Source organism: Mustela nivalis, assembly GCF_964662115.1.
Source record: "Mustela nivalis genome assembly, chromosome: 19".
In the NCBI taxonomy this organism is placed as follows: domain Eukaryota; kingdom Metazoa; phylum Chordata; class Mammalia; order Carnivora; family Mustelidae; genus Mustela; species Mustela nivalis.
In genome coordinates this window covers 7,469,021-7,495,278 of record NC_139038.1, presented here as the reverse complement: position 1 = coordinate 7,495,278, position 26,258 = coordinate 7,469,021, and the positions used below count along the sequence as shown (strand labels likewise).

Genomic DNA, 26,258 nt, shown 5'->3' with positions numbered 1-26,258 from the left:
GCGCCGGCTGCTTCCCTTGCGGCGGTGGAAGAAGCCAGAAAAACGCGGGAAGGCACGAGGCACGTTGTGCGCAGGCGCGAGCTCAACGGCCCGTCCCACTGCTGGTAATTGTCGCGAGGCTTGGGCGTGCGCGATCTCGTGCTCACCACGTTCCAGTCACGCTGCACGGGCAGCCTCGTGAGGGCACGAGCTTTTCGGCGTGCCGCCCCGTCACGTGGGCTGGGGCGCGCAGACCGCCTGCTTTAGCCCTTCTCCATCCACGTCCCGCCCTCTTGGCCCCCAATTTCACCCTCCATTGGCCGGGCTTCGCACTAGACTAGTTGTAGCCCCTTCACTCCGGCTTCGCAACTGCCATAGGCGGGTTCCACCCAGGCCCCGCCTTTCGAACCAGATAGCCACGCCCCCAAGAAAGGCCACGCCCCTCCCCCACCAGCCTCCTTTAGTTCCGCCGAGTCCCGCCCCCCCCTGCCGAGCTTTCCCACTACATTGGCTTAATTTCTCCCTTGGCCCCGCCCCTGAGCCCCGCTCCTTGCCATCATTGGCGGGGCCTCGCCTCGCACGCCGCCCCCTGTCCGGCTCCGGGCTCCCATTGTCTCCGCAGATGCCGCTTGGTCCAGCTATCGTGTTCGGTGTTCAGTTTTCTGAGGTCGCGCTCTTTCTCTGCCGGGCGGAGAGGTCCCGCGGCAAAGAGCCGGCTTCCCAAGTTCGGGCTGTTCTTTCCTTCTTAGGACACAGTTTGCTGAGCCAGGGAGGCAGCAGCGATGTCCGCTCTGCGATCTCTTCTGCTTCTGCTGCTGTCTCTGTGTCCCGGTCCTGGTCCTGGACCCGGGACCGAGGCAAAGGTCACCCGGAGTTGCGTTGAGACCCGGCAGGTGCTGGGGGCCCGGGGATATAGCTTAAGCCTACTCCCTCCCGCCCTGATCTCAGGTGAGGAGAAAGAGGAAGACTAGAGAATTGGGGGCGAGGGAGGGGGCGGGGGGGGGCGGCTCCTCCCCAATCCACAATAACTCTCCTCCCTTTCAGAATGACCGTTATAATAATCTTTTCATGCCGTAGTCAGGCCAGTTATATCTCTTCTCCTGAACTTGCTCACCGGGATCACAATACGCGTCCTGTTCACATAATAGGTTTCTTACTCCACCCCCGCCCTAGGAATCCCTTTCTAGTAATTAACACCCCACTCTGTATTTCTTTCTTCACAGCTCAATTTGTTCCCATCGCTATTTCTAAGAGCCCCTTCAGTGATATTACTTTATTGCTTAGCTAGTAACCCCACCCCTCTAAACCCCATTCTTGCCATAGATGCTGGTCCTGTAAGTCCCTAGAGACCTGGAGGGCTTGATGTTGGGGAGGGTCACCTGAGGACACTGATCTCTAATTTGGCTCAGTACTATTTGATCCCATGACTAATGCCAGTGGACTCGAGATGGGTGAGGGGACTATAAGGAGGGTCAGGTGCGAATGAGAGAGAGACAATGGAAAAGAAAGCAGACATAAGAGAAAGGAGAGCCTCCTAGACAGACAGAAGAAAGAAGGAATTTCATGAGAGCACTCCCCCTCCTCCCATTCCTCTATGTCTCCTCTGTTCAGGTGAGCACCTCCGGATCTGTACCCAGGAGTACACCTGCTGTTCCAGTGAGATAGAGCAGAGGCTGACTTGGGAGACCGAGACCACCTTCCGAGGCCTGGTGGAGGAGAGCGGCTCATTCCTGGTTCACACGCTGGCTGCCCGGCACAGAAGATTTGATGGTGAGGACTTGGGTTCCCCAAACCTGGCCTCACACCTCCTTTCTGTGCTCATGACCCCAGCAAACATCCTGCCTTAGCCCCCCCTTCACCCCCCCCCCAGATTCTCTCCAGGATCCGTCCTTCCCCCACCCCTTCCCAGTCTTCCCAGGTCTCTAAGCGTGCGTTCCTGAGGCTCTAACTCACTTTTCTCTTGTCCCCCATCCCCATCGCTTCTTGCCTCCGCCCTTTCAACTTTCCATCCTTCTCTGGCCTCACCCCACCTCACACTCCTCTCTCCACATTTGCCACAGAGATTTTTCGGGAGATACTCTCGTCATCTGAGCACTCTCTGGCCCTGCTTTTCCACCACTCCTTCGGCCACCTGTACTCCCAGCACGCCCCTGTATTCAGTGGCCTGTTCTCTCGGCTGCGGGACTACTATCAGAGGTCCGGTGAGGGGTTAGATGACGCTTTGGTGGATTTCTGGGCGCAGCTCCTGGAGAGATTGTTCCCCCTGCTGCATCCACAGTACATCTTCTCCCCCGAGTACCTGTTCTGCCTCACTCGCCTTGCCTCCTCTGCTGACGACTCTCTGAAGCCTTTCGGGGATGCACCCCACCGCCTTCACCTGCAGGTGAGAGGCCCCAAAGCCTGAGCTTCAGCAACCTCTGACCTCTGAACCCCTCACCTCAACTCCCCTCCCGTGCCCCAGTCACCCCTGCCCCGGTGATCTCCCCCATCCCGCATGGTAGCCATTTCTGACCCCTACCTTGAACCCCAGTCCCCTCTGCCTGACCCCATGCTCTTTAGTCTCCTTTAATTGGGTACCCCCTTATTCTCATTTTGTGCCCTAGTTTCATACAAATCCCTGACCCGCTTACCTGCTCTTGACCTCCAGCCCCCTTTCTGCTAACTGCTTCCCAATCTTAATATCTTGACTTCCTGTGGTTCGACTAACCATGAATTAGGCACATAATAGTTGCGATGGATTTTCATTTACAGTATCTCATTTGTTACCACAACTTTTCGAGACAGAGAGTAGTATCCCTATTTTATGGATAAGAAAACTGAGGCTCCCAGAAGTGAAGGTTTCACAGCGGGTTAAGTGGTAGAGGTATATCTCACATCCAGGTCTTCTGGCTTCAAGTTCATTGTTTGTTCTGATATGCCATCCTTCTGTGGCCAAGCCCTATAAAACACACAGTCCCTCCATTTCTTCCCAAACCCAGTTCCCCTTTTAGACTATCATACCTTCTAGACTATCATACCTTTGAGTCTCTTGAACCTGCTTCCCTGAACCACCTGACACTCCTCTAACAGCCCTACCAGAATGCCACAAACCTAACTCCCACTGCTTGTACCCTCTTGGCTCCGGTCTTGACTGAACCATGACTGACCCTATGGTTTCTCTCACCCTCTTTCCCCTATCCCAGATAACCCAGGCCCTGGTGGCTGCCCGGGCCTTTATCCAGGGCCTGGAGACCGGAAGAGACGTGGTCAGCGAAACACTTAAGGTTAGAGGGGCCTGAGTGTGGGCAGGGCCCAGGGAGGGTGAGGCAGAAGTAAGAAAGGTCCTATGAGGAAGAGTCGCGAAGCTTCTCATATCAGCCCCGAGGCCTCCGTATCCAGGATTAAGCAGGAAGGAGGGGGGCAGGAGTGAAATCTCCCTTGTGTCATGATCCACGACCTCCTCCCATTCTCTGACCCTCTGTCTAGCACCAAGCTTGGCTGAGCGCAGCCACTGTGTTTGTGAATGACAAGTCCTGCTATCTGCCCCCAGGTGCCCATGTCTGAAGGCTGCAGGCGGGCTGTGATGCGTCTGACCGGCTGCCCCCTTTGTCGGGGCATCCCCTCGGTGCCACCCTGCCGGGGCTTCTGCCTCAATGTGGCCAATGGCTGTCTCCACAGCCAGGGACTGGATCCTGACTGGGGGGCCTATCTGGGTGAGGGGATTCAGGAGGGTCTGGGAGGGCTGTTCGTGTTCGGGATGTCTTGGGGTGGACCGGGAAGGGAGTCATAAACCTCAGGGAGTTGAGAGACTGTTCTCATGTGAGTTTCTCCTATCCAGCACTTTGTTGCTTCCCTCCATGACCCAGGTCAGGATTTGTGGGAACATCGCGGTCCCTGGTGACACCGTTTCTCTTTCTTCCCCTCCTTCAAGATGGTCTCCTGTTCCTGGGTGAGAAGCTCCAGGGTGTTTTTTCTTTTGAGCTGGCAGCCCAGGCCATTGGGGTGAGGATCTCAGAAGCTCTGAAGTACCTGCAGGAAAACAGTGTGGCAGTGTCAGCCCAGGTAGGGGGGGGGGCACATGAGAAGGGTGGGAAAGTCACCCTGAGGAGGGGGGAGGACAGTGGGGGTGGCGGTGCTGGAGTGCAGGAGAGAGATGAGTGGAGCTGAGCGTCTGGAGTGGGGGGACAGTGTGGGGTGTCAGGGAGTATTGGAATGGGGACACTGTGTGGCTCTCACCACAGGATGACTGAGGGGGGGAAACCTCTACCTTGTGCCTGAAGGTGTTTCAGCAATGTGGGAACCCCCAACGGACACAAAGCCGCACCCGCAGAGCCCCGGCCCCTCGGGAAGAAGCGGGGCGCCTCTGGACCTCGGCGAGGGTGGCAGGGGCTGCCGGGGTGCCAGGGGCTGCCGCGGTGGCAGGGGCTGCCGGGATGGCAGGGGCTGCCGGGGTAGCAGGAGTAGCAGGGGCACCAAGGACAGAGGAGAGGCCCACGATGGCCGGGACCACCAGCCTGAACCGCCTGGTGAGTGAGGGGCGGGGGCGAGGCGGGGGGGGGGGGTATGGGGGGGCAGGGACGGGTAGTGGGGGGCGCGTGCTCCAGCCCAGCCACAATCTCTGTTCGCCCAGGTGTGGGAGCTCCGCGAGCGGCTGGGCCGAGTGAGGGGCTTCTGGGCCCTGCTGCCCCAGGTGGTGTGCGGGGATCCCCGCATGGCGGCGGACGCCTCGAAGGACGCGGCGCCCTGCTGGACCGGATCTGGGCGGGGCCGGTGAGACCCGGGGGCGGCGGCCGGGCGGGGCCCGACGGTGGGGTGGGCGGGACCGGGCGGGGCGGGAGCCTTCGGGGCTGCTCTGCCCGCAGGTACTTGTCACCGGTGGTCGGGCTCTCTCCGTCCGAGCAGCTCGACAACCCAGAGCTGAACAAGGAGGACACGAGCATCAACCTCCAGGCGCGGAGGCGACGGCTGCAGCTCCGGGCGGCCACGACCAGGATGAGGTTGGCCGCGCTGGGACGCGACCTGGAACTGGAGGACTGGGGTGAGAACCCCGGGCGCCCCGAGCGCTGCGCCCCTCCGGGCTTTCTGCGATCCGACCCGGCCCCGCCCACCGCCTTCTGAGACCCTCCCCTCGCAGCTCTACTCCGTAACTCCTTCCTTCCTTTGAACCCGCTTTTCCTGAAAGCTCACCTTAAAGGTGACAGGGTGATGATGGTGATGGGGACAGGGTCTCCATCCTTGAGTTCACGGCTCAGTGGGGAGACACAAAAACACACTTACGGAACAGTGGGAAGCCTGTTAGATGGAGAAGGGTGTGAGTTGGGGAGGGCGATCCACGGGGGGGGGGGGGGGGCAGGGGGGAGGTGGGGAAGCTGGGTGGGTGGGCCTTCGGGCTGGCACCCAAGGTGGAGTTTGCCGGAGAAAGAAGGCACAGACAGACGTTCGTTGTTCCTCTTCTAGTGTTTGTCCAGCTCTGCCTCGCCTTGTTTCTCCTCAACACCCCTCTTTCTGTCTGCTTGCTGCTGCTTTGTGCGTCTGTTTTATCTTTTCCTGTGTATTCTCTCTCCCCATCTCTCTGTTCTGCCTCGGTCTCATTATCTCTTTTCTTATCTCTCATTCCCGCATCTCTCTGACCGCCCCCTTTGCCTTCCTGTCACTCACTTTCTCCCTCTTCCCAATCTCCCATCTCTCACCCTGTGTCCCTCTCTTCTGTCTCTTCTTTCTGTCTTTATTTTTCCAAGATATTTACTTATTTGTTTATTTATGAGAGAGAGAAAGAGTAGGATGAGAGAGAGCACGATGGGGGAGGGTTGGTAGAGAGAGAGCAAGAGGGGGAATCAGGCTCCCCACTGGGGAGGGAGCCCAATGCTGATGCCTCCCGTGGGGCTCCATCCCAGGACCCGGGGATCATGACCTGTGCCAAAGGCAGACGCTTAACCAACTGAGCCACCCAGGCGCCCCATCTGCCTTTCTGTTTTTAATCTTAAATTCTCTTCCTCTCTGTTTACATGTTTCTCTCCCTACTTCCGCTCTTTCTGTGTCTGTCCCCCACGGACTCCCCTTCTCAACCCTGTCTCTGATCCTCTCGTTCCTACAGATGAAGAGGCCAGTGGTTCTGGAGAGGGACAGCACTATGCAGACGACTGGATGGCTGGGGCAGCAGCGGTGGCCCCCCCAGCCAGGCTGCCTCGCCCTCCTCGAAGGGACGTTAGTGGGGGCAAAGGAGGAGGTGTCCTTGTCCGCCACAACCAGGGCAGGAGCAGGACTGGGGGGACATCGGTTGGTTTTCGCACCCACCCCATCCTTATTCTCTTCCTCTCAGCCCTGGCCCTGCTCGGACCAAGATAACAGGGGAGGGGTGCCCTAGCATCAGAAGGGTTCAGGGCCCTTCCCCTCTTCCCCTCAGCTGGGTCTGAGGAGGAGTTGAAGGGGGATGCAGAGCGGTAGAGAAAGGGACTTTTTGGGTGAATGGCTGGGGCCCCAAATCCAGGAGATTACCATTGTGGGTTGGGGGTGGGGGGGTGGGTGTTCACAATATTTATTTTTTCATTTACAATCTGGGGAGGAAGAGGCTGGGGGTATTTATTTAGGAAGGAGGTGTACTCACCAACCAAGCCTCTGTGTTGGGCCCCTTGTCAGCCCCAACAAGGAAAAAGGGAAGGAGTTTTCGAATTGCGATTGGGGGTGGGGTTTGAAAGAAGTTGGAAGTCTGGAAGGGGTGGGAAACCTGGTCTCAAAGGGGCAAACCTGGGTGCTGATGGGGTTCAGGGCAGGGGACTCTGGGGTATGTGAATAGGGTCAAAATCTGTGGGCCTGGTTTCTATGGAGCTTTCCCAGTATCAATTTCTGAAACTAAAATGCCAAAAAGAAAAAAAAAAAAGGGCTCATCTCATGATCTCTGTCATCTACATCCTTCACAAGCTTCCACACTTCATGTTTCAGTGTTGGAGTCAGTGTTTATTCTGCAAATAAACAGCTAACATATTGGACCCTGTGTGTGACTCTGGACTTTTAGCTTTTAGCATCCTTCCCTGAGCCCGTGCTCCTGGCTGAGACTCAAGACCTTTCTTGGAACCTGCCCCTTGTCATTCCATTTGGGCAAGTTGTCTACCCTCTGGGTCTGAGCCCCTTCATCTGTAAAGTGGGGAGAATTGTGGGGACCGGCAAAATTCTTTCTGAATCTGAGGTGCCATTAATATGACCACACCGCTGCCTCCTGCCTGCTGGGTGGGGGGGGCCCCTGTTCTCCGTGTGTCAGCTGGGGGCTGCCTTGTCATGTTTTTGACAATGTCTGCTTTCAACTCCTCTGTTATTTTGCCTTTCCTTCTTTCTTTCTGTTGCCTCAATGAGTCTTTTGTTCTGCCGAAAGCTAAGCGGAAAAGGTATAATTGATTCCTAAGTGTGAAAGGAGGGTAGAAGTGCTGTCTTCCAAGGGCGGGCTCGATGCCCTGACGCCCTGACGGAGGAAAGATGCCGGGAGGGAGAGAGACCCAGAGACGAGATTAAAGCCCAAGCAGCTGCAGGGACTGGCGGGACAAAGGGAGGGAGGGGGAGGAGCCTGGGCGTGGAGCAAGTTTATGGGGAAAGTTGAGCACCGCGCGGAGCCGGGCGGTGGCTGGGGCAGGCAGGAGGGCCAGATCCAGATTTCCCTGCTGCTCTTCAGGTAGCCTGGTGAGTGGGCAGGTGAAGCCAAGGCCACGGCCAGTGGAGGGGCTCTTGAATTTATGGGAGGAGACTTGGGGGGTTCTTAGGACTCCGGAGGGGGCCGACAAAGGGCTGGCGACAGACTGAGCGAGCACCAAAGCCGAAGGGGACAGAGGGCTGGATTGGAGATAATGGGAGGAGACAGAGATGGATGGAAGGAATAGAAGTCTGGATACACGAGGGAGTTGGATTCGGGACTGGATACGGGGGGGGGGGTCTGCGTTGGGGGAGGGAATCGGGGCGTGATGCCAGAGGGGGCGGGTCTCAAGGTAGCAAGTGAGGGCGCTCCTTGCCTGGGGTCACTCCTGGCTTGTCCCAGAAAGGGGCTGTCGGGGCTTGTTGGAGGGGCTGTCGCCCCTGGTGGCGGCTATGCCGGCTGATTAGGAAGCTGGGGCCTGGGAAGGAACTCAGAAGCTCCCTGTTTGTATCTTTCGGTATCTTTATGTCGCAGAGTTTTTTTCCCTCTCTCTCCAGCTCCACCCTCCTAATCTCCTCTGGGTGCAGAGGGAGTTGGAAAGCTGGCACTGGGGAGTTGGGGGGGGGGTGTCTGGGGAGCCGAGCTCCATCAGGAACCCCGTGTCTCCCTCAGCTCTGCACACACTGGGGTCTGCCCAGTGCCGAGGGCACTTCAGGAGGGGGGAAGAGATGCCCGAGTTTTGACTCCAACTCATGATAAAGTCATGAGAGTTGGCCTCCCTGGGTTCAGTAGCCTGTGCCCTGTCTGATCCCCTCTCCCTCCCTATGGCTGCCCCTTCTGGCCTCAGAATGGGGCTCTTCATCCCCATCAGTAATGGCAGAGGAGCTCACGAGGAAGCCAGGGAAGCCAGGGGGCGGCCGATGTCCACTTCACTGGCCCATGAGCAGACTGGTCTTTTCTCACAGGGTCTTGCCTTTCTCCTCTCCCCTTCTATTTCCCTGAGGCTCAGGTAGAAGCTACAGGTGAGGGCCGGGGAAGCTGGCAGAGTAGCCCTGGGCCACCAGGAGGATCTGGGTTAGAGAGCACCTGCCCCTCCCCACAGGCTCCAGCTTCTGGAATGAGCTGCAGCAGCAGGAGAGAAGGCTCTACCCTCTCCTTAGACTCCCCTGCTTCCCCCTCATTTCCCTTCTAGACGCTGACAGAGGCAAAAATCTGCTAACTCAGGGGGCAGACTCAACCAGGGCTGCAAGCAGGCCTGGGGGATGACCCCCCGATCTCGAACCAGCGCCTTCCACGGCTGCACTGCTGTCTCCGCCTGTCCCTGCCTCCGTGCCTGGCCCTTGCCCTGTCCCTCGCTAGCATCACCCTTACCTGTGCCACATGGGCCCTCTGTCTCCTACCAGGACCATGCGCCTCTGGGGGCCTCGGAGCCTGGGGGTGGCTCTGGGAGTCTTCATGACCATCGGATTTGCCCTCCAGCTCTGGGGGGGCCCCTTCCAGAGGAGGTGAGTTCCCACCCTGTCCCAATGCCTGATTGATGCCCCCCCATTTGCTCCGCCCCATGCCGCCTAGGTCGGTGACTCTTGGGGACTCAGAGGAGGTTCCATGTCCTCTGTCCTTGCTCCACAAGATGCCCGCCCACCTGCTGGAGAGGGACAGGAAAATTGCTCTCCCATCTCTCCCCAGGCTACCAGGCCTGCAGTTCCGACAGTCCTTGGCCCCATCCCCGGGATCAGGATCGGCTGTTTCATCCTGCCTGCCCCGGCAGCGACTTGTGTTCCTGAAGACGCATAAATCTGGGAGCAGCTCTGTGCTGAACCTGCTTCATCGCTACGGGGACCGACACGGACTGCGCTTCGCCCTCCCTGCCCGCTACCAGTTCGGCTACCCGAGGCTTTTCCAGGCTTCTCGGGTCAAAGGCTACCACCCTGAGGGGGGAGGCGCCAAGCCCCTTTTCCACATCCTTTGTCATCACATGAGGTTCAACCTGAAAGAGGTGAGGGGTATAAGAGGGGATGGGTGGAATTGGAGAGACACGGGCTTAGGTTTGTGGCCAAGAGCACCAGGGGAGGGGGGCCCCCAGGTTGGGGATTCCTAGGCACCCCTTCATCCAGAAATTGGGCATGGGACCCACAGTTTCCTGTTCCCCTCTCCACAGCTGTCCCTTGCCTAGTAGTTTCTGGGAGCCAAAGTCCTGCCTTCTCCCATCTAGAGCTTTCCAACCCCTTTCCTTGGCCAATTTTCCCCACTGGTGTCAGTGCCCTGATAACTCTGACCCCCCAGCCTCTCGCCTCTGATGCTTCTTCTTGGCTCTTCTTGGCCCCTTCTACTGATACTACCTGGGCCCCTGCTCAGCCACTCCCTTCTGACCATCTTCCTCTGCCGGATATGGAGAATCAGCTACATGCAAGCCTACATGACAAGCCCTAGCCTGGTCCTGACCCCCTCCTCCCCAGTTCCCCTCCTCCCCCTTCTCTAAAGTTCTAAAGGGGAAGGTGTGTGCACGCACACAGCTGCTCACCCATACACAGTCAGGAACCCGAGAGCTCTTGGGCAAACAAAATCAACATCCAAATGAAAATATACACAGAAGGAACTTTTATTGAATGCTTACTGACTGCTGGATACTAACCTTACCATGGCCTTGCCAGAAAGGCATTATGAGTGTCTCCGTTACGCAGATGAGAAGGTCAAGTTTCAGAGAGGCTAAGTGACTGGCCTCCTTAACAGAAAGCGGCAGGGCTAGGATTTGAACTCAGACCCATCTGCTCCCAAGTCAAAGGGCCATCCCTGGCATATGTACATGTGTATGTGTGTTTGTATTTGGAACCGCAGGGAGAATATTCACCAAAAGAGGCGGGGCTTTCTGGGGTCGTGGTTTGCAAGGGAAGGGTGGATGCAACTTTGTAGTAAGAAGAGGGAGCAGCATATCAGCAAAGATGTGGTGGTGGTGGTCATTATGTGTGTATTTGTGTATGTGTGTGCACGTGCATGCACGCGTGTGTTCTCTTGAGCTGGAGCTGGAGCAAGCAGCTGAGGGTCATGAATATCACCTAAAGGGCAGTGAAGGGTCACTGCTGGGAGTGAGGTGTGGACAAGGATCTTTCAGTCGGGTTTCTCTGGCTTTTGACCTTTGACTTCCTTTGTCATCACCTATTCACCAAGTACCTACCACATTCTATGCACTTCCACAGTCAAGGTAAGTGTTAACCCAGATTTATACACGGAGGAACGGCAGCTCTGAGAAGTTCAAGAACTTGCCTGAAGTTACATAACTGGTAAATTATTCCAGATCCATCTGATGGCACAGACTGTTCTCCCTTGCCTTCAAAGAGATGCTCGGTTTGCAGGCTGTGCTCTGCAGGCATGGCCACATTAGCAGAGCAAATTGGAGGACATCGTGTGAGGGCAGCAGGTTTAGTGACAAGCCATATTCAGAGGCAGAAACCCTTCGGGGAGTGCAGGACCTGGGTCCTGATGTGGATCTGCCTGCGTGACCATCCCAGGGTGTGGCTCAGTCCAATTCCCACTATCCTTCTTGCTGAGAGATAGAATCACGTGTCCCAGGCCTCAGGGTATCCCCCTACCAAGCGTCCATAGCTCCCCAGTACCCCATCCGGGGGTGTCCTTTACTTTCCAAGATGCCTAGGAGCCCTAGAAGTATCCTGTCCTTTCGCCATCCTGGGCTTGGCCTGCCTACCTGATGCCTATACTTGAGATAGCATTATGGTTGGCCCCTCTCCTCTCTCTTTGTTGCCAGGGACCACTCCACCCCACACCCCTACCTGGAGGCGGCCAGAGACCAGTTCCTTTCTTGAAGCTATGACCAAGAGTCCCAGGATAGGCAGCTAATAGGTTTTTGTTGGACAAGTGAAGACAAAGTTTGATTCTTAGAGATTTTAGTGACCAAAGCCATACATAGAGGCCCAAAGAAATTAATGTTCTTAAGTAGCTTCCCATGTTCCAGGTCCCTTCATACTCTTTATCTCGTGTACCTTCATAATCAGTGGGAAGGCATAGTTGTCCCCATTTTTCAGATCAGCAAATTGAGTCTCAGAGATGTTAAGTAACTGGCCCAAGTATGTTTGTGTAGGAAGCTGGGGGTTTCCAGCAGAGCCCAGAAGTTTCGAGAAGGAGGTTTGAGGCATCTAGGGGATCCCCTGGCAATGGGCTTGCTCTTAGTTTCCTCCTGGCCCAGTTCTTTCTCTCTAAGCCTGTTTTCTTTCCTCTGCAGGTCCTTCGGGTCATGCCTTCTGACAGCTTCTTCTTTTCCATTGTCCGAGACCCAGCAGCTCTGGCCCGCTCTGCTTTCTCCTACTATAAATCCACTTCATCGGCCTTCCGCAAGGCACCATCTTTGGCCGCCTTCCTGGCCAATCCTCGAGCCTTCTACCGACCTGGGGCCCGTGGGGACCACTATGCCCGCAACTTGCTCTGGTTTGACTTTGGACTCCCCTTCCCCCCCGAGATAAAGACCGAGAGAGGGAATCCTCATGCACCTAGAGACCCCAACCTCCCACAGCTGAATGTTTTGCCTTCTGGCAATGGGCCCCGAGCCCACCACCCTCTGGATCCCAAAGCTGTCTTCCATCCTGCTCCCACAGTGGCCGGTGGTCACGGCCAGACATCCAGCCCTGCCTCTTTAGATTTGAGATCGTCATCCTTGCTCCAGTGGAGTCTGGCCTGGCTGGACTCTGTCTTTGATCTGGTCTTGGTGGCCGAGTACTTTGATGAGTCGTTGGTTCTGCTGGCAGATGCCCTGTGCTGGGGTCTAGATGACGTGGTGGGCTTCATGCACAACGCACAGGCTGGAGGTGAGCAGGGCAGAGGCGCTGTTAGCAATGGTGGTCTGACCGCTGAGGATAGGCAGCTGACTGCACGGGCCCGAGCCTGGAACCACTTGGACTGGGCTCTGTATGCTCACTTCAACCACAGCCTGTGGGCACGGATAAATCAATACGGCCAGAGCCGGCTGGAGAGTGCTGTGGCAGAGCTCCGGGCTCGCCGAGAGGCCCTGGCTAAACATTGTCTAGAGGGGGGCGAGGCTTTAGACCCCAAATATATCACTGACCGACGGTTCCGTCCTTTCCAGTTTGGGTCAGGTAAGGTTTTGGGCTATGTACTTCGGAGTGGACTCAGCGCTGCAGACCAGGAGGAGTGTGAGCGCCTGGCTACCCCTGAGCTACAGTACAAGGACAAGCTAGATGCCAAGCAGTTTCCCCCAACAGTCTCTCTGCCCCTTAAAACTCCCAGGATACTCGCCCCCCGGGCATCAGACCAGTCTTAGGCTGATGAGCTGTGAAGCCACGAGGGCACACATAATTGAATATGGGGCAGCCGGATGCCATTTCTGCTCCCCCCTGAAAGCACGTTAGTGCCCTAGAGGTTGAATGAAACCTTGCACGGACGTGGGCACCAAGTCTTCCAGCCTGTGCCACCAAGGCATTCAGGCATTCAGCCCCTTGCAATACTCCCTCCCTGTCCGTTTTGTCCCTTCCCTTTTGCAACCCCCTGGCAGGTCCTGAGAGCACTCTCAAAGATCCTCCGGAGGAGCAAATCATGGAGTAAGCCAGGAAAAAAAATGCATCCATTTCTCTATGAGTTATTTGGTTCTGGACTATGCTCATTTCACTGTGAAATGTTTGTTGAATGAATAAATAATTTGAGCCTCTGACTTGCTTCATCCAGGGCGGAAGGGGAGAGAAAGGAGCATCTTCCTGGGAGAAGCGGAGTTGGAGGGGGTTCTTTTAACAGTTCTTCTCTAAGAAATCTGTCTCGTGGTCTCTCCTAAACCCATCTTAACCGCAGCCTATCCCCAGCCGGACCCCGCCTCTCTCCCCAGCGGGCAGGTCACCCACAAATTCCGGGGCCTCAGAGACCACGCCCCTTCCTTTCCGCTTCCGGTTTCTCGCCAGTCAATCGGCCCAGCAGCCCGGTTCCGGCCCTGCGGGGTCTCGGTTCCGGGTTCGTTGCCCCGGCTCCGGGCCCCGGCTGGTCTTCCGGGCCGGCCCGGACGCGCGCAGCACCGGTCGGGTGTCGGGACTCCCGGGCCCCGCCCCAGCGGCCCCCTCGCCCTCCGCCGGCCCCGGCCCACCTCGCCCCCCGCCCGCGCCGCCCTAGCCGCCCCATGGAGTCCCAGTGTGACTACTCCATGTATTTCCCGGCGGTGCCACTGCCGCCGCGCGCGGAGCTGGCGGGGGACCCGGGCCGGTACCGGGCGCTGCCCCGGCGCAACCATCTCTACCTGGGGGAGACTGTCCGCTTCCTGCTGGTGCTGCGCTGCCGGGGGGGCGCGGGGTCCGGCGCCGGGGGCGGCGCGGGCTTGGGCTCCCGAGGGGCCTGGGCAGAACTGGCAACGGCCCTGGCCGCCCTGGCCTCGGTCAGCGCGGGAGGTGGGGCGCCCGGGGGCGGTGGCTCCGCAGACCAGGATCCCGAACCCCCAGGGGGCGGGGATCCTGGCGGTGGGGCGCTGTTTCGAGGCTGCAGCCCCCTCCTCACCCACGGCCCGGGCCCTGCTACCTCAGGGGGAGCGACCACGGTGAGGAGCTTGGGGTGACACAGCACAGGGCGGAGGGGGGGGGGTTGCTGGGCTCCAGAGACAGGAAGGGATGGACGCTGGGGGCCTGAAGGAGAGCAGAGGCCAAGAAGAACCGAGAACATCACATCTTAAAGGGAACGGTGCTGGCTGCCTCTTTGACTCTCCTGCCCTCTTAACCCCTTTCACAAACCCCAGCTGCCTGTGGAGGAACCAATTGTGTCCACAGATGAGGTCATCTTCCCACTCACCGTTTCACTGGATAGACTGCCCCCAGGGACACCTAAGGCCAAGGTAAGACAGGCAAGGGGTGGGGCTGTTGTCCTAATTCAACTCCCTTTCAAAGGCTGGGCTAGCTGTCTCTCCTCTTGACCGAGGTCCTGTGTCCCCTGTGCTCAGATTGTAGTGACTGTGTGGAAACGGGAGGTTGAGGCGCCAGAGGTCAGAGATCAAGGCTACTTGCGCTTGCTGCAGAACCGATCTCCTGGGGAGACCTTCCGGGGCGAGCAGAGCGCTTTCAAGGCCCAAGGTGGGGAGAATGCAGAGAGGAAACACTAGAGTCCGGAATCTGGGGGACAGAGTGGAGGGGTGATACTGGCAAGTGCCTGATCCCGGGAGTAGAGGAAGATTAGAGCTGTGGGTTGGAGGTGAGGTCTCTGCCCAGCTCATCGGTTCTTGCCTGGGCCCTCTCTTGCAGTGAGCACCCTGCTGACTCTGCTGCCCCCTCCGGTTCTGAAATGCCGCCAGTTCACTGTGGCTGGAAAACACTTGACTGTGCTCAAGGGTGAGCAGATCTATGGCTCAGGTCTTTGGTAGCAGCAAGGGCATTGATTGGGTGGCAGTTATTCTGGGCATACTGGTGGGGATCGGTCGATTTTGGAGGGGTAAAGTCAGGACTTGAGGGGCCCTGGTACTCTTAGCTGAGCTGAGCTGGTTTCCTCCAACAGTGCTGAACAGCTCCTCCCAGGAGGAAATTTCCATCTGGGATATCCGTATTCTCCCAAACTTCAATGCTAGTTATCTACCTGTCATGCCCGACGGCTCTGTGCTCCTGGTGGACAATGTCTGGTGAGGTCCTGAGGAGGGGGGCTGGGCTGCAAAGTAGGGATTGGGGCAGGGCCAAGAGCTCTGGCATGAAAGGATCAAGCTCTGTCCCTCTTTCTGCTGAACTAGTCACCAGTCTGGGGAAGTCTCCATGGGCTCCTTCTGCCGGCTCCCTGGTACCTCTGGCTGCTTCCCCTGCCCGCTTAGTGCCCTGGAGGAACACAACTTCCTGTTTCAGCTGAGAGGGGCTGAGCAACCCCCTCAAGGGGCCAAGGAGGTGAGCATAAGAGGCTGGTATGCTCAAGGAGCAAGATTAAGAAAAAGCAGTGGAGGGGCGCCTGGGTGGCTCAGTGGGTTAAGCCTCTGCCTTCGGCTCAGGTCATGATCTCAGGGTCCTGGGATCGAGCCCCGCCATCGGGCTCTCTGCTCAGCAGGGAGCCTGTTTTCCCCTCTCTCTCTGCCTGACTCTCTGCCTACTTGTGATCTCTCTCTGTCAAATAAATGAAATCTTAAAAAAGAAAAGAAAAGAAAAAGCAGTGGGAGGGAAAGGCCAGGGGGTGACAAAAGACGGAAGGGGACCTCAGATACACATGATGTTTCCTTTTGTCTCTCCCCCAGGGCCTAGAAGTTCCCCTGATTGCTGTGGTTCAGTGGTCTACCCCAAAGCTGCCCTTTACCCAGAGCATCTACACCCACTACCGGTGAGTTTGCTGGACTCCCTGCTGTTACCATCCCGTTCACCTGTTTGGAACACGTGCCCTCCCACACGCCCGGCTTCCCTTTCTCACTGCTTCTAGCCTGCCCAGCATCCGCCTGGACCGGCCATGCTTTGTGATGACGGCCTCTTGTGAGTCCCCTGTTCGGACCTACGAGCGGTTCACGGTCACCTACACACTGCTCAACAATCTCCAAGACTTCCTTGCTGTGAGGCTTGTGTGGACCCCGGAGCACGCACAGGCTGGTAGGTGGGCTGTCAGACTCCGGGACCTTGGCCCAAGAGAGGAGGGGAAAGGAAGTCATGGAGGTGGGTGGCTTATGGCAGGCAAGTTCAGCTCAGTACCTGGGTGGTCTCCCTAGTGTCAGCGATGGAACGCTTAGAGAAGCAGTGGGCCAGTGATTTTAAGGGCATTGACCCTGGATCTGGGCTTCCTGTTATCTTTGATTTCTCCCTCTCCCATATACTAGCTGTGTGACCTTAAGTAGGTTACTTAATCTCTCTGAGCCTCACTCAGGTTCCTCTTCTCTAAATTGGGGGAAATAGGGCGCCTGGATGGCTCAGTCGGTTAAGTGTCTGCCTTTGCTCAGGTCCTGGGATCGAGTTCCGCATCCGGCTCCTCACTCAGCCAGGAGCCAGCTTCTCCCTCTCCCTCGGCCTACTGCTCCCCGGCTTGTGCTCTCTCTCTCTGTGTCAAAGAAATAAATAAAAATTTAAAAAAATGAAAATTAAATCAAATGGGGGAAATAGGATCTCATGGGGCTGTTACGGTGATTTAATGGTTAAACGTAAGTGACATGGTTAGAACAGACCTCAGCACACCTTAAGTATTAGCGGTTATTATTTATAAACGTCAGCAAAAAGGGACACATACCCAGTTTAGGCCACAGAGCGAGTCTGAGGGTCACATGAGACTGTGCTCGCGAAAGCCCTTTGCGGCCGTTCAGATGAGTTTACTGGTGGCTGTTTCTGTGTCTCACCCCTTCCAGGAAAGCAGCTGTGTGAGGAGGAGCGCCGGGCCATGCAGGCAGCCCTGGACTCCATTGTCTGCCACACGCCCCTCAACAACCTGGGCTTTTCCCGCAAGGGCAGCGCGCTCACCTTCAGTGTGGCCTTCCAGGCTCTGAGGACGGGGCTCTTCGAGGTGGACCGGGGGTGGGGGCTGGACTGCGAGATGGGTTATGCAGAATGTCGGGGTGGGAGGAGTCCGAGCCACCGGCCTCGGGTGGGACGGAACAGTGGGGACAGAGGGAAGGTGGCCTCGCAGTCCCCCGCCGGCAGCGCAGGTGGGGAACTTGATCGGAAAGGAAGGCGGGACCCTGTGGCTGAGCTGGGGCGCTGACTGGTGTCTCCCCGCGCCAGCTGAGCCAGCACATGAAACTGAAGCTGCAGTTCACCGCCAGTGTGTCCCACCCTCCGCCCGAGGCCCGGCCCCTCTCTCGAAAGAGCAGCCCCAGCAGTCCTGCTGTCCGGGACCTGGTGGAGAGACACCAGGCCAGCCTGGGCCGCTCTCAGTCCTTCTCTCACCAACAGCCCTCCCGCAGCCACCTCATGAGGTATGGAAGCGTGGGAGGGGTGCCACGGGCCTCGGTAGAGGCTAGAGTTGGAGCAGGAGCAGGAAAGGGTCCCGGGGTCTGACCGGAGCCCCACAGCCTCTGCCTTCCCCCAGGTCGGGCAGCGTGATGGAGCGCAGAGCCATCACGCCTCCTGTGGCCTCCCCTGTGGGCCGCCCCCTCTACCTGCCCCCGGACAAGGCTGTGCTTTCTCTGGACAAGATTGCCAAGCGTGAGTGCAAGGTCCTGGTGGTGGAACCTGTCAAGTAGCACCGGGCAGGCTCTCCTCCCTCTTAACACTCCCAGAAACCGAAAGCCCCCGGAGGGGGTCCTCACTCCAGACTGTGCCTCCCCTGGGATGCCTCCCACCGTGGATGAGGAGACCCAACAGGGCCGCCTGTCTGTGTCTGCTGATGAGGGACAGGGAAGAAGCTGTGAAACGGGCGGGTATGGCTACAGCACTAAGCCAACAGTATTTCCCCGACTCCCTGGGGGGGGCTGGCCCCACCCCGAGGCCACGGCAGGGGCTCCAAGAGCTCCCCTGCCCCCCGCCCTACACCCTGGTTCTAAGTTTACAAAGTGTATTCCTTGTTCCTATTAAGTTGTCTCTCCTGCCTCTGACATTCCCTCCCTCTCACCCACCCGCAGGGCTGAGATTAGAGGGTGGTGATGGGAAAGGGACCTCGACAATGACCCTCCTGTCTCAGGGGAAAGGGGAGATAGCCAGGTGGCCTCCTCCTGCTCCTCATGTTTACGTTATGCAGCCTGAAGCACTTTAAGTTGTGTGGGGTTATCTCTTCTTTCATTTTTTTTTTTTTTTTTTTTGGATCTGTCTGTTCCTGTAACTTATTCTCCAACTACTGCTTCCAACTGAAATAAGACTATTAAATGCCTGTTCAGGAGGGAGAAGAATGACTTCCGTTTGTCTCTTGGTGGCAGGAGCAGAGAACCCAGGGGCTCAGAGGGGTTCCCTACAGGGGGCACACCAAACAGCTCCCCTCAGCTCCCCATTTTATCCTCTGATTGCCAGTTTACAGGCCAAGGTGTCTTGCCTCACCTTCGGGGCCCACATACACAACTGTCTCCCTAGAAGACAGACTTGGGGTATAACCTCGCCCCTCGGCACCCCCGTCCCCCGGCAGGTTGACACTCTCATACACACATCCCCGGGCTGGGAATATCAGACTTCTGTTTATTAGGAGGGAGGGAGGGAAGAGGCAGAGCCCTTGCCCTCACTCTCCTCGACACAGTGCAAAGTCCCCAGGCCGCTGCCCTTCCAGGTAGGGGTGGGGAGGTGGGTGAGCAGAAAGCCTTAGTTCTAGCAGCAAGCCAAGAAAGAGCTGGAGGAGGTTTGCGTCTTCCTCATCACAGAGGCCCATGGACCCAATCCACCTCAGCCCCTGGCCCTCTGGCAGGCTCAGACGTCAACAGGCTCCCGGCCTCGGTTCTGCCTCTTCACCACAAATACCCTCTGTCCCGACACGGTCACCAGCAGCGTGTGTTCTCCAAAGACCACTGGAGAGGAGACACACCTTCCCCCACCCGGGAGAGGGAAGGGAGCACAGAGTTAGTGGGGTACAGTGGCCTCTCTAGGGTCACACGAACTGGTGGGATCGAAGCCAAAGGCATTCAGTGGTTCAAGGTACTCCATTATGTCCCCTTCCTTTCTAATCGTTCAGATGCAGGGGTGAATCCCAAAGGGACCAGGGACCCCAGGGGGGATGGTGGGAGGTTAGCAGGAGATGGACTCCCCCCCCCCCCTAAGAAGAGAAGCCTCTGCGACCAACCCCCCACCCACCACCACCACCAGGGGCAGGGGCTGAGGCTCACCTGACAGGCGCTTGAAGGGTATGTTTGTGCTGTGGTGCAGCCGGAAACCACAGGCTGTGCTGACCAGCTCAGAGATGGCACTGGCTGCCTGCTCGTCATTCTCTAGATCCCCAGATGACTGCAGATGGCAGAAATTAGGGAACAGAATTAGGGAAGAATTCCAGGGACAGTCACCTCGGCCTCTAGCATTTGTAACCTCTCCCTCTCCATTTGCCAGGACCCCTTAAGGTCACCCCTGTTTTTGGAAAAACCAACCCGAAACTCTTATGATACTGTTGCTCCTCCTGGTGCCATCTTGTTTCTCATCCGTACAGTATGGGCCTTCTCCCAGTGAGCAGTGACCCTTGTTTCTTTCCTGACCTTTCTTTCTTAATCGCTGAAACGTGATTTCTCCCCTTCTCCCCACTTGATAAAACCATTCTCAAACATCTGTGCCCACCCAGCACTGACAGGTTCAAGGCCCCCTCTTTTCCTGTTGACTTGTTGCCCTGCCTGCACATTCTGAAACATGAACAAACATTCTCTTTGTCCTTGAGCCCTTCCGTAGTACCTGACCCTTGGGTAATGATGTGACTGTGGCCTAGGCTTCCTCTTTTGGTGCTTGTCTCAGAGTTTCCTCTCCCAACCTCCTCAACAAGGACCTCGCAACTAGGTCACATTCAGTCCCCTCTGCTCTCTGGGACATTCTGTACCTCCGTCTTCTCATCTGTAATTTGGGACAAGTTCCTATCCAAAGGCTTGTTGTGAGGATCACACTGAGATATTATTGGTGAGATGCTCAAAACAGCTCCTGGCAATACATACTGTATTAAAATGTCTAAAGTCATCAAAATCTCCTTACCTCACCCCACCCTAGTCAACTTCTTTCTTAATTTCCTGTTTGTGAAGGCACCATCATTCTAGGCTTGGGTTCCAAGTCTTACTAGATGGAGAAGTATCTCCTCCAATTACCTGTCTCTAGTCATTATCAAGATATACTGACTCTTCTTTTAAAATTTCTTCTCTCCTTGTTCCTCCTCGCTGCCACCAGACCTGCCTCATACCTAGATTTTTGCAGCAGCTCCCCCTGCTTCTGAATCCCCACCTGTTCTATCTTCACACCTGATAGAACAATCTTGCTTAATTCTTTCTTTAGCTCTCATTTCTGTTCAAAACCCTTCGAAGCTCCCATTACCCTCAAGATTAACCCAAATGTGTCAACCCAGCCTTGAAAGTCCTCCACAATGAGACCGTTCCTTACCACATCCTCTTCTAAACCTTTCCAAATCTTTTCAATTTTCCCACCATTCCAACTCTGAGGACTCTCCTTTTCTGCCTGTTCACAACCATTGATTGCCCAGATGAATTCTTACCTCCTCCAAGAGTCTCCTTGTTATAATGTAAGTTACAACACAAAGGTTGATTCCTTCATTTTCTGGTCTCCTTCACTAGTCTTTACAACTTGCATTGCTTTCAACTTGTATCCTTAAGCCTTGTCTCTCCAGCTCCATTAAAAACTTCTAGAAAGCTTAACACTGTATTGTACTATGAAACAAAATTCATAGCCTCTTAGATAAATACCAAATAGAGACCTATTCGAGAGAACTTGCATAGTATCAGTTATCAACAATCCTGTAACTAGTTGTCTGACTTGGTTAAAGTCATTAAACCTCTCAACTCAGATGTTACTAGAGTATGATTCCAGCGATTTGATTAGTTACTGAAAGCTGTCTCTCTGCCAAGCATGATAGCTATGACCTAGAATAGACAACTCAGGCTAAACCCGGCAATGTTAAAAGAGATCACAGGGCCTTGATGGACCCCCTCCCTTGCCCAGAACGCACCGCCAGCACCGCGCCTTCACTCAGCACCAGGTAGCCAAGCTGATCTGGGATTCGCTCCAGCCCCTGGGTCAGTGCAGAAGTCTAGTTGGTAAAGATGCAATTAGTGAAAAGGATGCTGGGATGGCCCTAGGTGGTCTTCACTTGCAAACCCAAGTCTCGCTCGACAAGGCCCCCCAAACCTTCTCTTTCCCCAGCTACGGCCCTTCCAGACCCTCTCCTCTACAAAGCCTTCAACACTCATCTTGCTGAGCTTCCCACTTACTCACCCTCTGACCCTAGGCTCCTTTGGCCTCCGCAGCTCCGCTGTTCCCTTCCCCCCACCCGCCCCGTCTCCCAATTCCCCCGGGGGCCGGCCCCACCCCCGCAGACTACTCCCCGGCGCCCATACACCCTCGCACAGATCCCTCTTCAGCCCTCTACGTCGCCTCCCCTCCCTCTCTATTCTGTCTGCGTCCGGGGTGGATAGGAGGTAAGGGCTGAGTACAGGCCCAAGTCGGGGGAACCAAAGAGATTGGGGAACAGGGATGCAGAACCCCTAGCGCTTACTCCCGCGCATGCGTCCTCACTCACCATCGCAGCCTTAGGTGCTGGGGGCGCTCCCTATCAGATAGGTAGCTTCCGGCTCCAGACCCAGGTCACGTGCTTCCACCAGGCGGTCCCCCCCAGCCCTACGTCTCCTGCCTTTAGCCCCGCCCCCGGAATGCGGATTGGGCCATGAGTACATCATCAGCCTTAATCTGCCAGTGCGGAGCACCGCCTCCCGAAGACGCAAGCGGATTGGTCGTAGGCCCTCCTTCACAGCCCTCTCCCCGCCCCTCAGCCCCGGTGCTCAAGGGGAGGGGGCGTGTCGGCGGGAGGGTGGAGCCTGGAGGGGCGGGGCCGGAGGGAGGAGGGCGGGCTGAGGGTGTGCGCCTGCGCACAGAGGGGCAGACGTTCCCTTTCGGCGAAACTGCCCACGCGTGAGCTTACGAGTCGTGTATAAAGTGGAATGACGTGTAATGCACGTGAAGAGCTAGTCAAAGGCTACTTTTATTTCTACCCCAGGAAACTATTCTCTCAAGACAAATGCCTAAGGGATTTGTTCCTAAAATAGCTTTTCCTCCCGGGATTCTGGGATTCCGTGCGAAACAGCGAGACAGTGAGTGGAGTCCCCGCCTCCTCCCCTCGGGCGAGGCAGCCGCGAAGCTGGCTGTTCTCTCCCAGGAAAGATTAGGAACCGTACCCTGAAGTCGTTTTATTAATACCTGAGTGTCACCTCGAAAGCTTTTTTTTTTTTTTTTTTTTTTAATTTAAGTGGTTTCCAGACCCGCAATACCATTGTCACTGAGAGAGTGTTGGTGAGGTCAAATGAAGGGTGATTCTAGAAATAATAAACCCTTCTTGGCGAAGGTGTGGAGAAATTGGCGTCTTCGTGCATTGCTAACGGGGCTATGAAACGGGGCAGCTGCTGCGGAAAACCCATCAGCGGTTCCTGGGAGAGAAATTTGAACTAGAGCAGTACCCCCCTTGGAGGGATTCCCGAGAGAACTGGAAACACGTCCACGCAAGACACTTGCACACAAATGTTCACAGCAGTGTTAGTCCTAATAGCCCAAGGATGGGAACCGCCCCCCCAAATATCCATAAACTCAAAAACAGGTAAATAAAACACGGCATGTCCATACAATGGATTCTCATCCAGCTGTAAAAAGGAATGAAGTACTGATAAGTTCTGCAACATGGATAAACCTTGAAAACATTATGCTAAATGAAAGCAGTCAGATACCCGAGGCCACGCAGTATGAATCTGTTTATGCGAGATGTCTAGACTAGGCAAATCCCCAGAAACAAGAAGCAGATTGGAGGTTGCCAGGAGCTGAGCAGAGGGGGAAAGGGGGAGCGACTCCTAATTGGTGATGAAAATCACCAAAAGTTTTGGGGTGGTAGAGTGATGATGGTTACACAGGCTGTAAATGGAGTAAAACCACTGAATTGCACACTTTAGAATGGTGAATATTAGTGCATGTGAGTTATGTCTCAAAACTAAGTACTGTTGCTTGAGAAGGTTCATTAGAGAAAATGGATGCATTTTTTTAAAATGAAGTTTATCTATTTATTTATTTATTTTTTAGAGAGAGAGAGTGTGCACATGTGAGTGGGGGAGGAAGAGCAGAGAGGGAGGGAGAGAGAATCCCAGAGAGGCTCCACACTCAGCACAGAACCCCACGTGGGGCTCAATCCCACAACCCTGAGATAATGATCTGAGCTGAAATCAAGAGTCAGATGCCTAACCAATTGAACCACCCAGATGCCCCAAATAAGGTATGTTTATAACATAAGATTTAAATTGGGAGGAGGCTATAGAAACAAAGTTATGTGGAGATGCTTAATTTGCAAAGGCCCCCCGCTGACCTTAAATATTGGTGACACTTCACAGCATCATTTTCTTTAACTTACTCTCCGGAGCATTTTTCATCCCAACACTCACCTATCCCTCTCATTAACCACACGGTGAGAGTATCCCCATTTTGCAGATGAGGAAGTGCAAATTTAAGAGAGGTTGAGCCCTGCTCACAGGCACTCTAGCTAGCAAGTAGCAGAGCCAGCCAGATTCCAGTCCAAGTTGCTGGCACGGAGTCTGATGCTTTTCCCATTGTTCCATCAGCCACTACAGTTATTACCTTTTTTTTTTTTTTAAGATTTTATTTATTTATTTGACAGACAGAGATCACAAGCAGGCAGAGAGGCAGGCAGAGAGAGGGGAAGCAGGCTCCCCGCTGGACCCTGGGATCATGACCTGAGCCGAAGGCAGAGGCTTTAATCCACTGAGCCACCCGGAAGCCCCTATTATTACATTTAATTTTACCTCAGAAATTCCATGTTTTTATTTTACTTGACACAGAGGAGCACTTCACAGGACAATGCTCATCAGCCATCATCAGAAGTATTTCATTTTTATAAATTATACTCATGTAGAGAGGTAAGTTTCTCATTCTTTCATTCAACCAGTGTTTATTGAGCACCTTCTGTGTACCAGACACTCTTCTTGGATTTGGAGATATTATCTATCTTCCTTTCTGTCTCAAAATGATAAAGGTCAAGGGAATGGTTTTTAAAAATTGAAATAATGGTTACTTCTGGGATTGAGAGGGGGATGAGATAGAAAGAGATACAAAGCGTTCAGAGTCTGAATTATGCTCGTGTGCCCCCACCTCCAAATTCATATATTGACCCTGATCCCTACTTTGATGATATTTGGAGGTTGGGACTTCGGGAAGTACCCAGAAACTACATATTCCTTTATTTTCCCCCAACTTTGTCCCTCCCAACATACGTACTTTGTCCCACTTGGATCACAGGGGCTCGTATCTCTCGTGTAACACTTATTGCGTCTCACTGCTACTCTTTGTTTGCCTGCCTGGCTCACTTACAAGCTGGGCAGGGGTCAGGGCTGTGATGTTTCCAATATTTTATTCCCAAAGATAATGACTATTACTCCACAGTCTTCAAAAAGTGCTGGTTGGATGGATGTGTCAGGGTTACAAGGCAGGAAAGGCAGAGTGGGGGTTGGGAAGTCTGTTGATGGTTGTATATAATTTAGACTCTTGTTTGACCAAACCACTGGGTCCTGTAGCCTTGCCAAGTTAGCACATAAAGTGAACCATCACAGCCACAAAACCCAAAGAGGGTGGGTGCCCCTTTGCTGTGATGGTCTCTGTGGCAGCTCTCATACCTGGGCCTGCAGTTGTGGGAGAGGAAAACCTTTCTCACTGGTTTTCCCCTGCCTCCACCCAGGGGTATTATGGGATAACTGAGCAAAGGGGAAGGAATGTGCTTTGTAAGTACATATCTTGGGGGAAACATTGGTGAGCCAGAAGGGGAGGAGGCATTTGAGTGTCTGGAGCCGGACGGCTTGTGAGTACTGGGAGCCCATATAATGTTGGGAGAGTCCACTTCCTTGGTTCTCTGAGGCCAAGAGGTGACAAAGCCCATCTAACATATGCAGGCTCTCTCAAATCTCAGGCTACTTCCATTTCTCAAATTTAATAGTATGCGAAAACCCAAAGAGAAGCAAAAACAGGGTTCCAAAATTGTGGCATGATTGAAATGGTTACATTTAACAGATAAATGCTTTTAACACAGAGATATTATAAAGCCTTATGACGTTGACAGTTCTGCAGTAATTGCCAGGTTTACAAAGTTAATCTGTGAGGCAGAAGGCTATAATGAGACACCAGTTAAGTCATAATCTGAAAAGTCTCCTTTCTTCCTTGTGGGCATGCCTCTGACTGAATAAATAACCAAACCCCTTTAGAGGGAATGTTCAAAATCTACATTTGAGGATTTTGTGAATGTGAAGCCTAGGCAAAAGTCCCTCTCCGCCTGGGCAGGGCTCCAGATACAGCTTTAACATGCTTGAGTTTCTAGTTATTTTTATGTCCTTAAGGAGGGGGGGTCCCAGACAGAATTAATAATGTGGTCGTGAGTCTGGGACGCCTGGGTGGCTCAGTTGGTTAAGCAGCTGCCTTCGGCTCAGGTCATGATCCCAGTGTCCTGGGATCGAGTCCCACATCGGGCTCCTTGCTCCGCAGGGAGCCTGCTTCTCCCTCTGACTCTGCCTTCCACTCTGTCTGCCTGTGCTCGCTCTCGCTCGCTCTCTCTCTGACAAATAAATAAATAAAATCTTTAAAAAAAAAAAAAAAAAAAAAAATAATGTGGTCGTGAGTCATATCCTCAGCCCTGGACTCATACTTTTTTTTCAGTTATAGATCCACACTCTGCTGAAATTATAATTCCTTCTAGGATTTAAGTTTTTCCTCTAAGCCAGAAAGGATTAATTCATTCATTATTGAAAGCTGTGACTCTATGTCAGCCACTGTTCTAGAGGTAGTGGGTAGAACAAATGTCTCTACCCTCATGGAGCTTATACTCTAGTGGAGACAGAAAACAAGCAGTTAAGAGGAAAATTAAGAAGCAGGTTAGAAGATAGTAAGTAGTATGGGGGAAAAAATCATCAAAGTAAATGGAGCCCAGAGTATGGGGATAAGAGGGGACATGCTATAGTATTAAATAGGGTGTCACGGTAGGTCTCTCTGAGGAGACTTTGAGAAGACTCAGGCAAAGTCTGGAAGGAAGTGAGGGGGTTAACCTGGAGGAGACCTGGGAGAGAGTATCCACGGCAGAGGTAACTATCACAAAGGCT

At 54.7% G+C, this 26,258-nt stretch overlaps 3 protein-coding genes and 2 long non-coding RNA genes across 9 annotated transcripts; 2 read left to right on the top strand and 3 right to left on the bottom strand.

Moving 5' to 3' along the window:
- The first annotated feature begins 37 nt into the window (after positions 1-37).
- Positions 38-13,247, top strand: GPC2 (glypican 2). Of its 2 annotated transcripts, none has more exons than XM_082712863.1 (14): positions 38-104; positions 729-927; positions 1,591-1,749; positions 2,040-2,362; positions 3,162-3,242; positions 3,509-3,671; positions 3,890-4,020; positions 4,239-4,484; positions 4,589-4,728; positions 4,821-4,996; positions 6,053-6,234; positions 8,980-9,081; positions 9,263-9,572; positions 11,811-13,247. In XM_082712863.1, exons 2-13 carry the CDS (start codon positions 762-764, stop codon positions 9,368-9,370), a joined length of 1,977 nt encoding a protein of 658 aa, XP_082568989.1. In that variant the 5' UTR covers positions 38-104; positions 729-761; the 3' UTR covers positions 9,371-9,572; positions 11,811-13,247. The 2 variants fall into 2 exon arrangements, with proteins under 2 accessions (XP_082568989.1, XP_082568988.1); XM_082712862.1 differs by lacking the exon at positions 38-104 and adding an exon at positions 566-646.
- On the bottom strand, positions 2,688-4,312 carry LOC309854163. Its single transcript, XR_014306108.1, has 3 exons — positions 4,226-4,312; positions 3,751-3,987; positions 2,688-2,917 (listed from the first exon to the last, which is right to left on the bottom strand). It is a non-coding gene; the product is annotated as an uncharacterized lncRNA (long non-coding RNA).
- Positions 11,459-13,453, bottom strand: LOC309854169. Its single transcript, XR_014306115.1, has 2 exons — positions 13,380-13,453; positions 11,459-12,384 (listed from the first exon to the last, which is right to left on the bottom strand). It is a non-coding gene; the product is annotated as an uncharacterized lncRNA (long non-coding RNA).
- A 24-nt stretch (positions 13,454-13,477) lies between these two features.
- TRAPPC14 (trafficking protein particle complex subunit 14) lies at positions 13,478-18,329 on the top strand. Of its 2 annotated transcripts, none has more exons than XM_082712883.1 (11): positions 13,478-13,955; positions 14,310-14,405; positions 14,511-14,640; positions 14,809-14,895; positions 15,059-15,179; positions 15,285-15,432; positions 15,774-15,856; positions 15,953-16,116; positions 16,860-17,014; positions 17,233-17,426; positions 17,540-18,329. In XM_082712883.1, the coding sequence occupies exons 1-11, from the start codon at positions 13,704-13,706 to the stop codon at positions 17,691-17,693; spliced, it is 1,584 nt and encodes a 527-aa protein (XP_082569009.1). In that variant the 5' UTR covers positions 13,478-13,703; the 3' UTR covers positions 17,694-18,329. The 2 variants fall into 2 exon arrangements, with proteins under 2 accessions (XP_082569009.1, XP_082569008.1); XM_082712882.1 differs by having other exon boundaries at positions 13,500-14,114.
- Positions 18,330-18,595: 266 nt separating this feature from the next.
- On the bottom strand, positions 18,596-21,781 carry LAMTOR4 (late endosomal/lysosomal adaptor, MAPK and MTOR activator 4). Of its 3 annotated transcripts, none has more exons than XM_082712955.1 (4): positions 21,647-21,781; positions 21,077-21,157; positions 19,254-19,371; positions 18,596-18,938 (listed from the first exon to the last, which is right to left on the bottom strand). In XM_082712955.1, the coding sequence occupies exons 1-4, from the start codon at positions 21,647-21,649 to the stop codon at positions 18,841-18,843; spliced, it is 300 nt and encodes a 99-aa protein (XP_082569081.1). In that variant the 5' UTR covers positions 21,650-21,781; the 3' UTR covers positions 18,596-18,840. The 3 variants fall into 3 exon arrangements, with proteins under 3 accessions (XP_082569081.1, XP_082569082.1, XP_082569083.1); XM_082712956.1 differs by having other exon boundaries at positions 18,596-18,955; positions 21,647-21,768; XM_082712957.1 differs by lacking the exon at positions 21,077-21,157 and having other exon boundaries at positions 21,647-21,732.
- Positions 21,782-26,258: the final 4,477 nt, after the last annotated feature.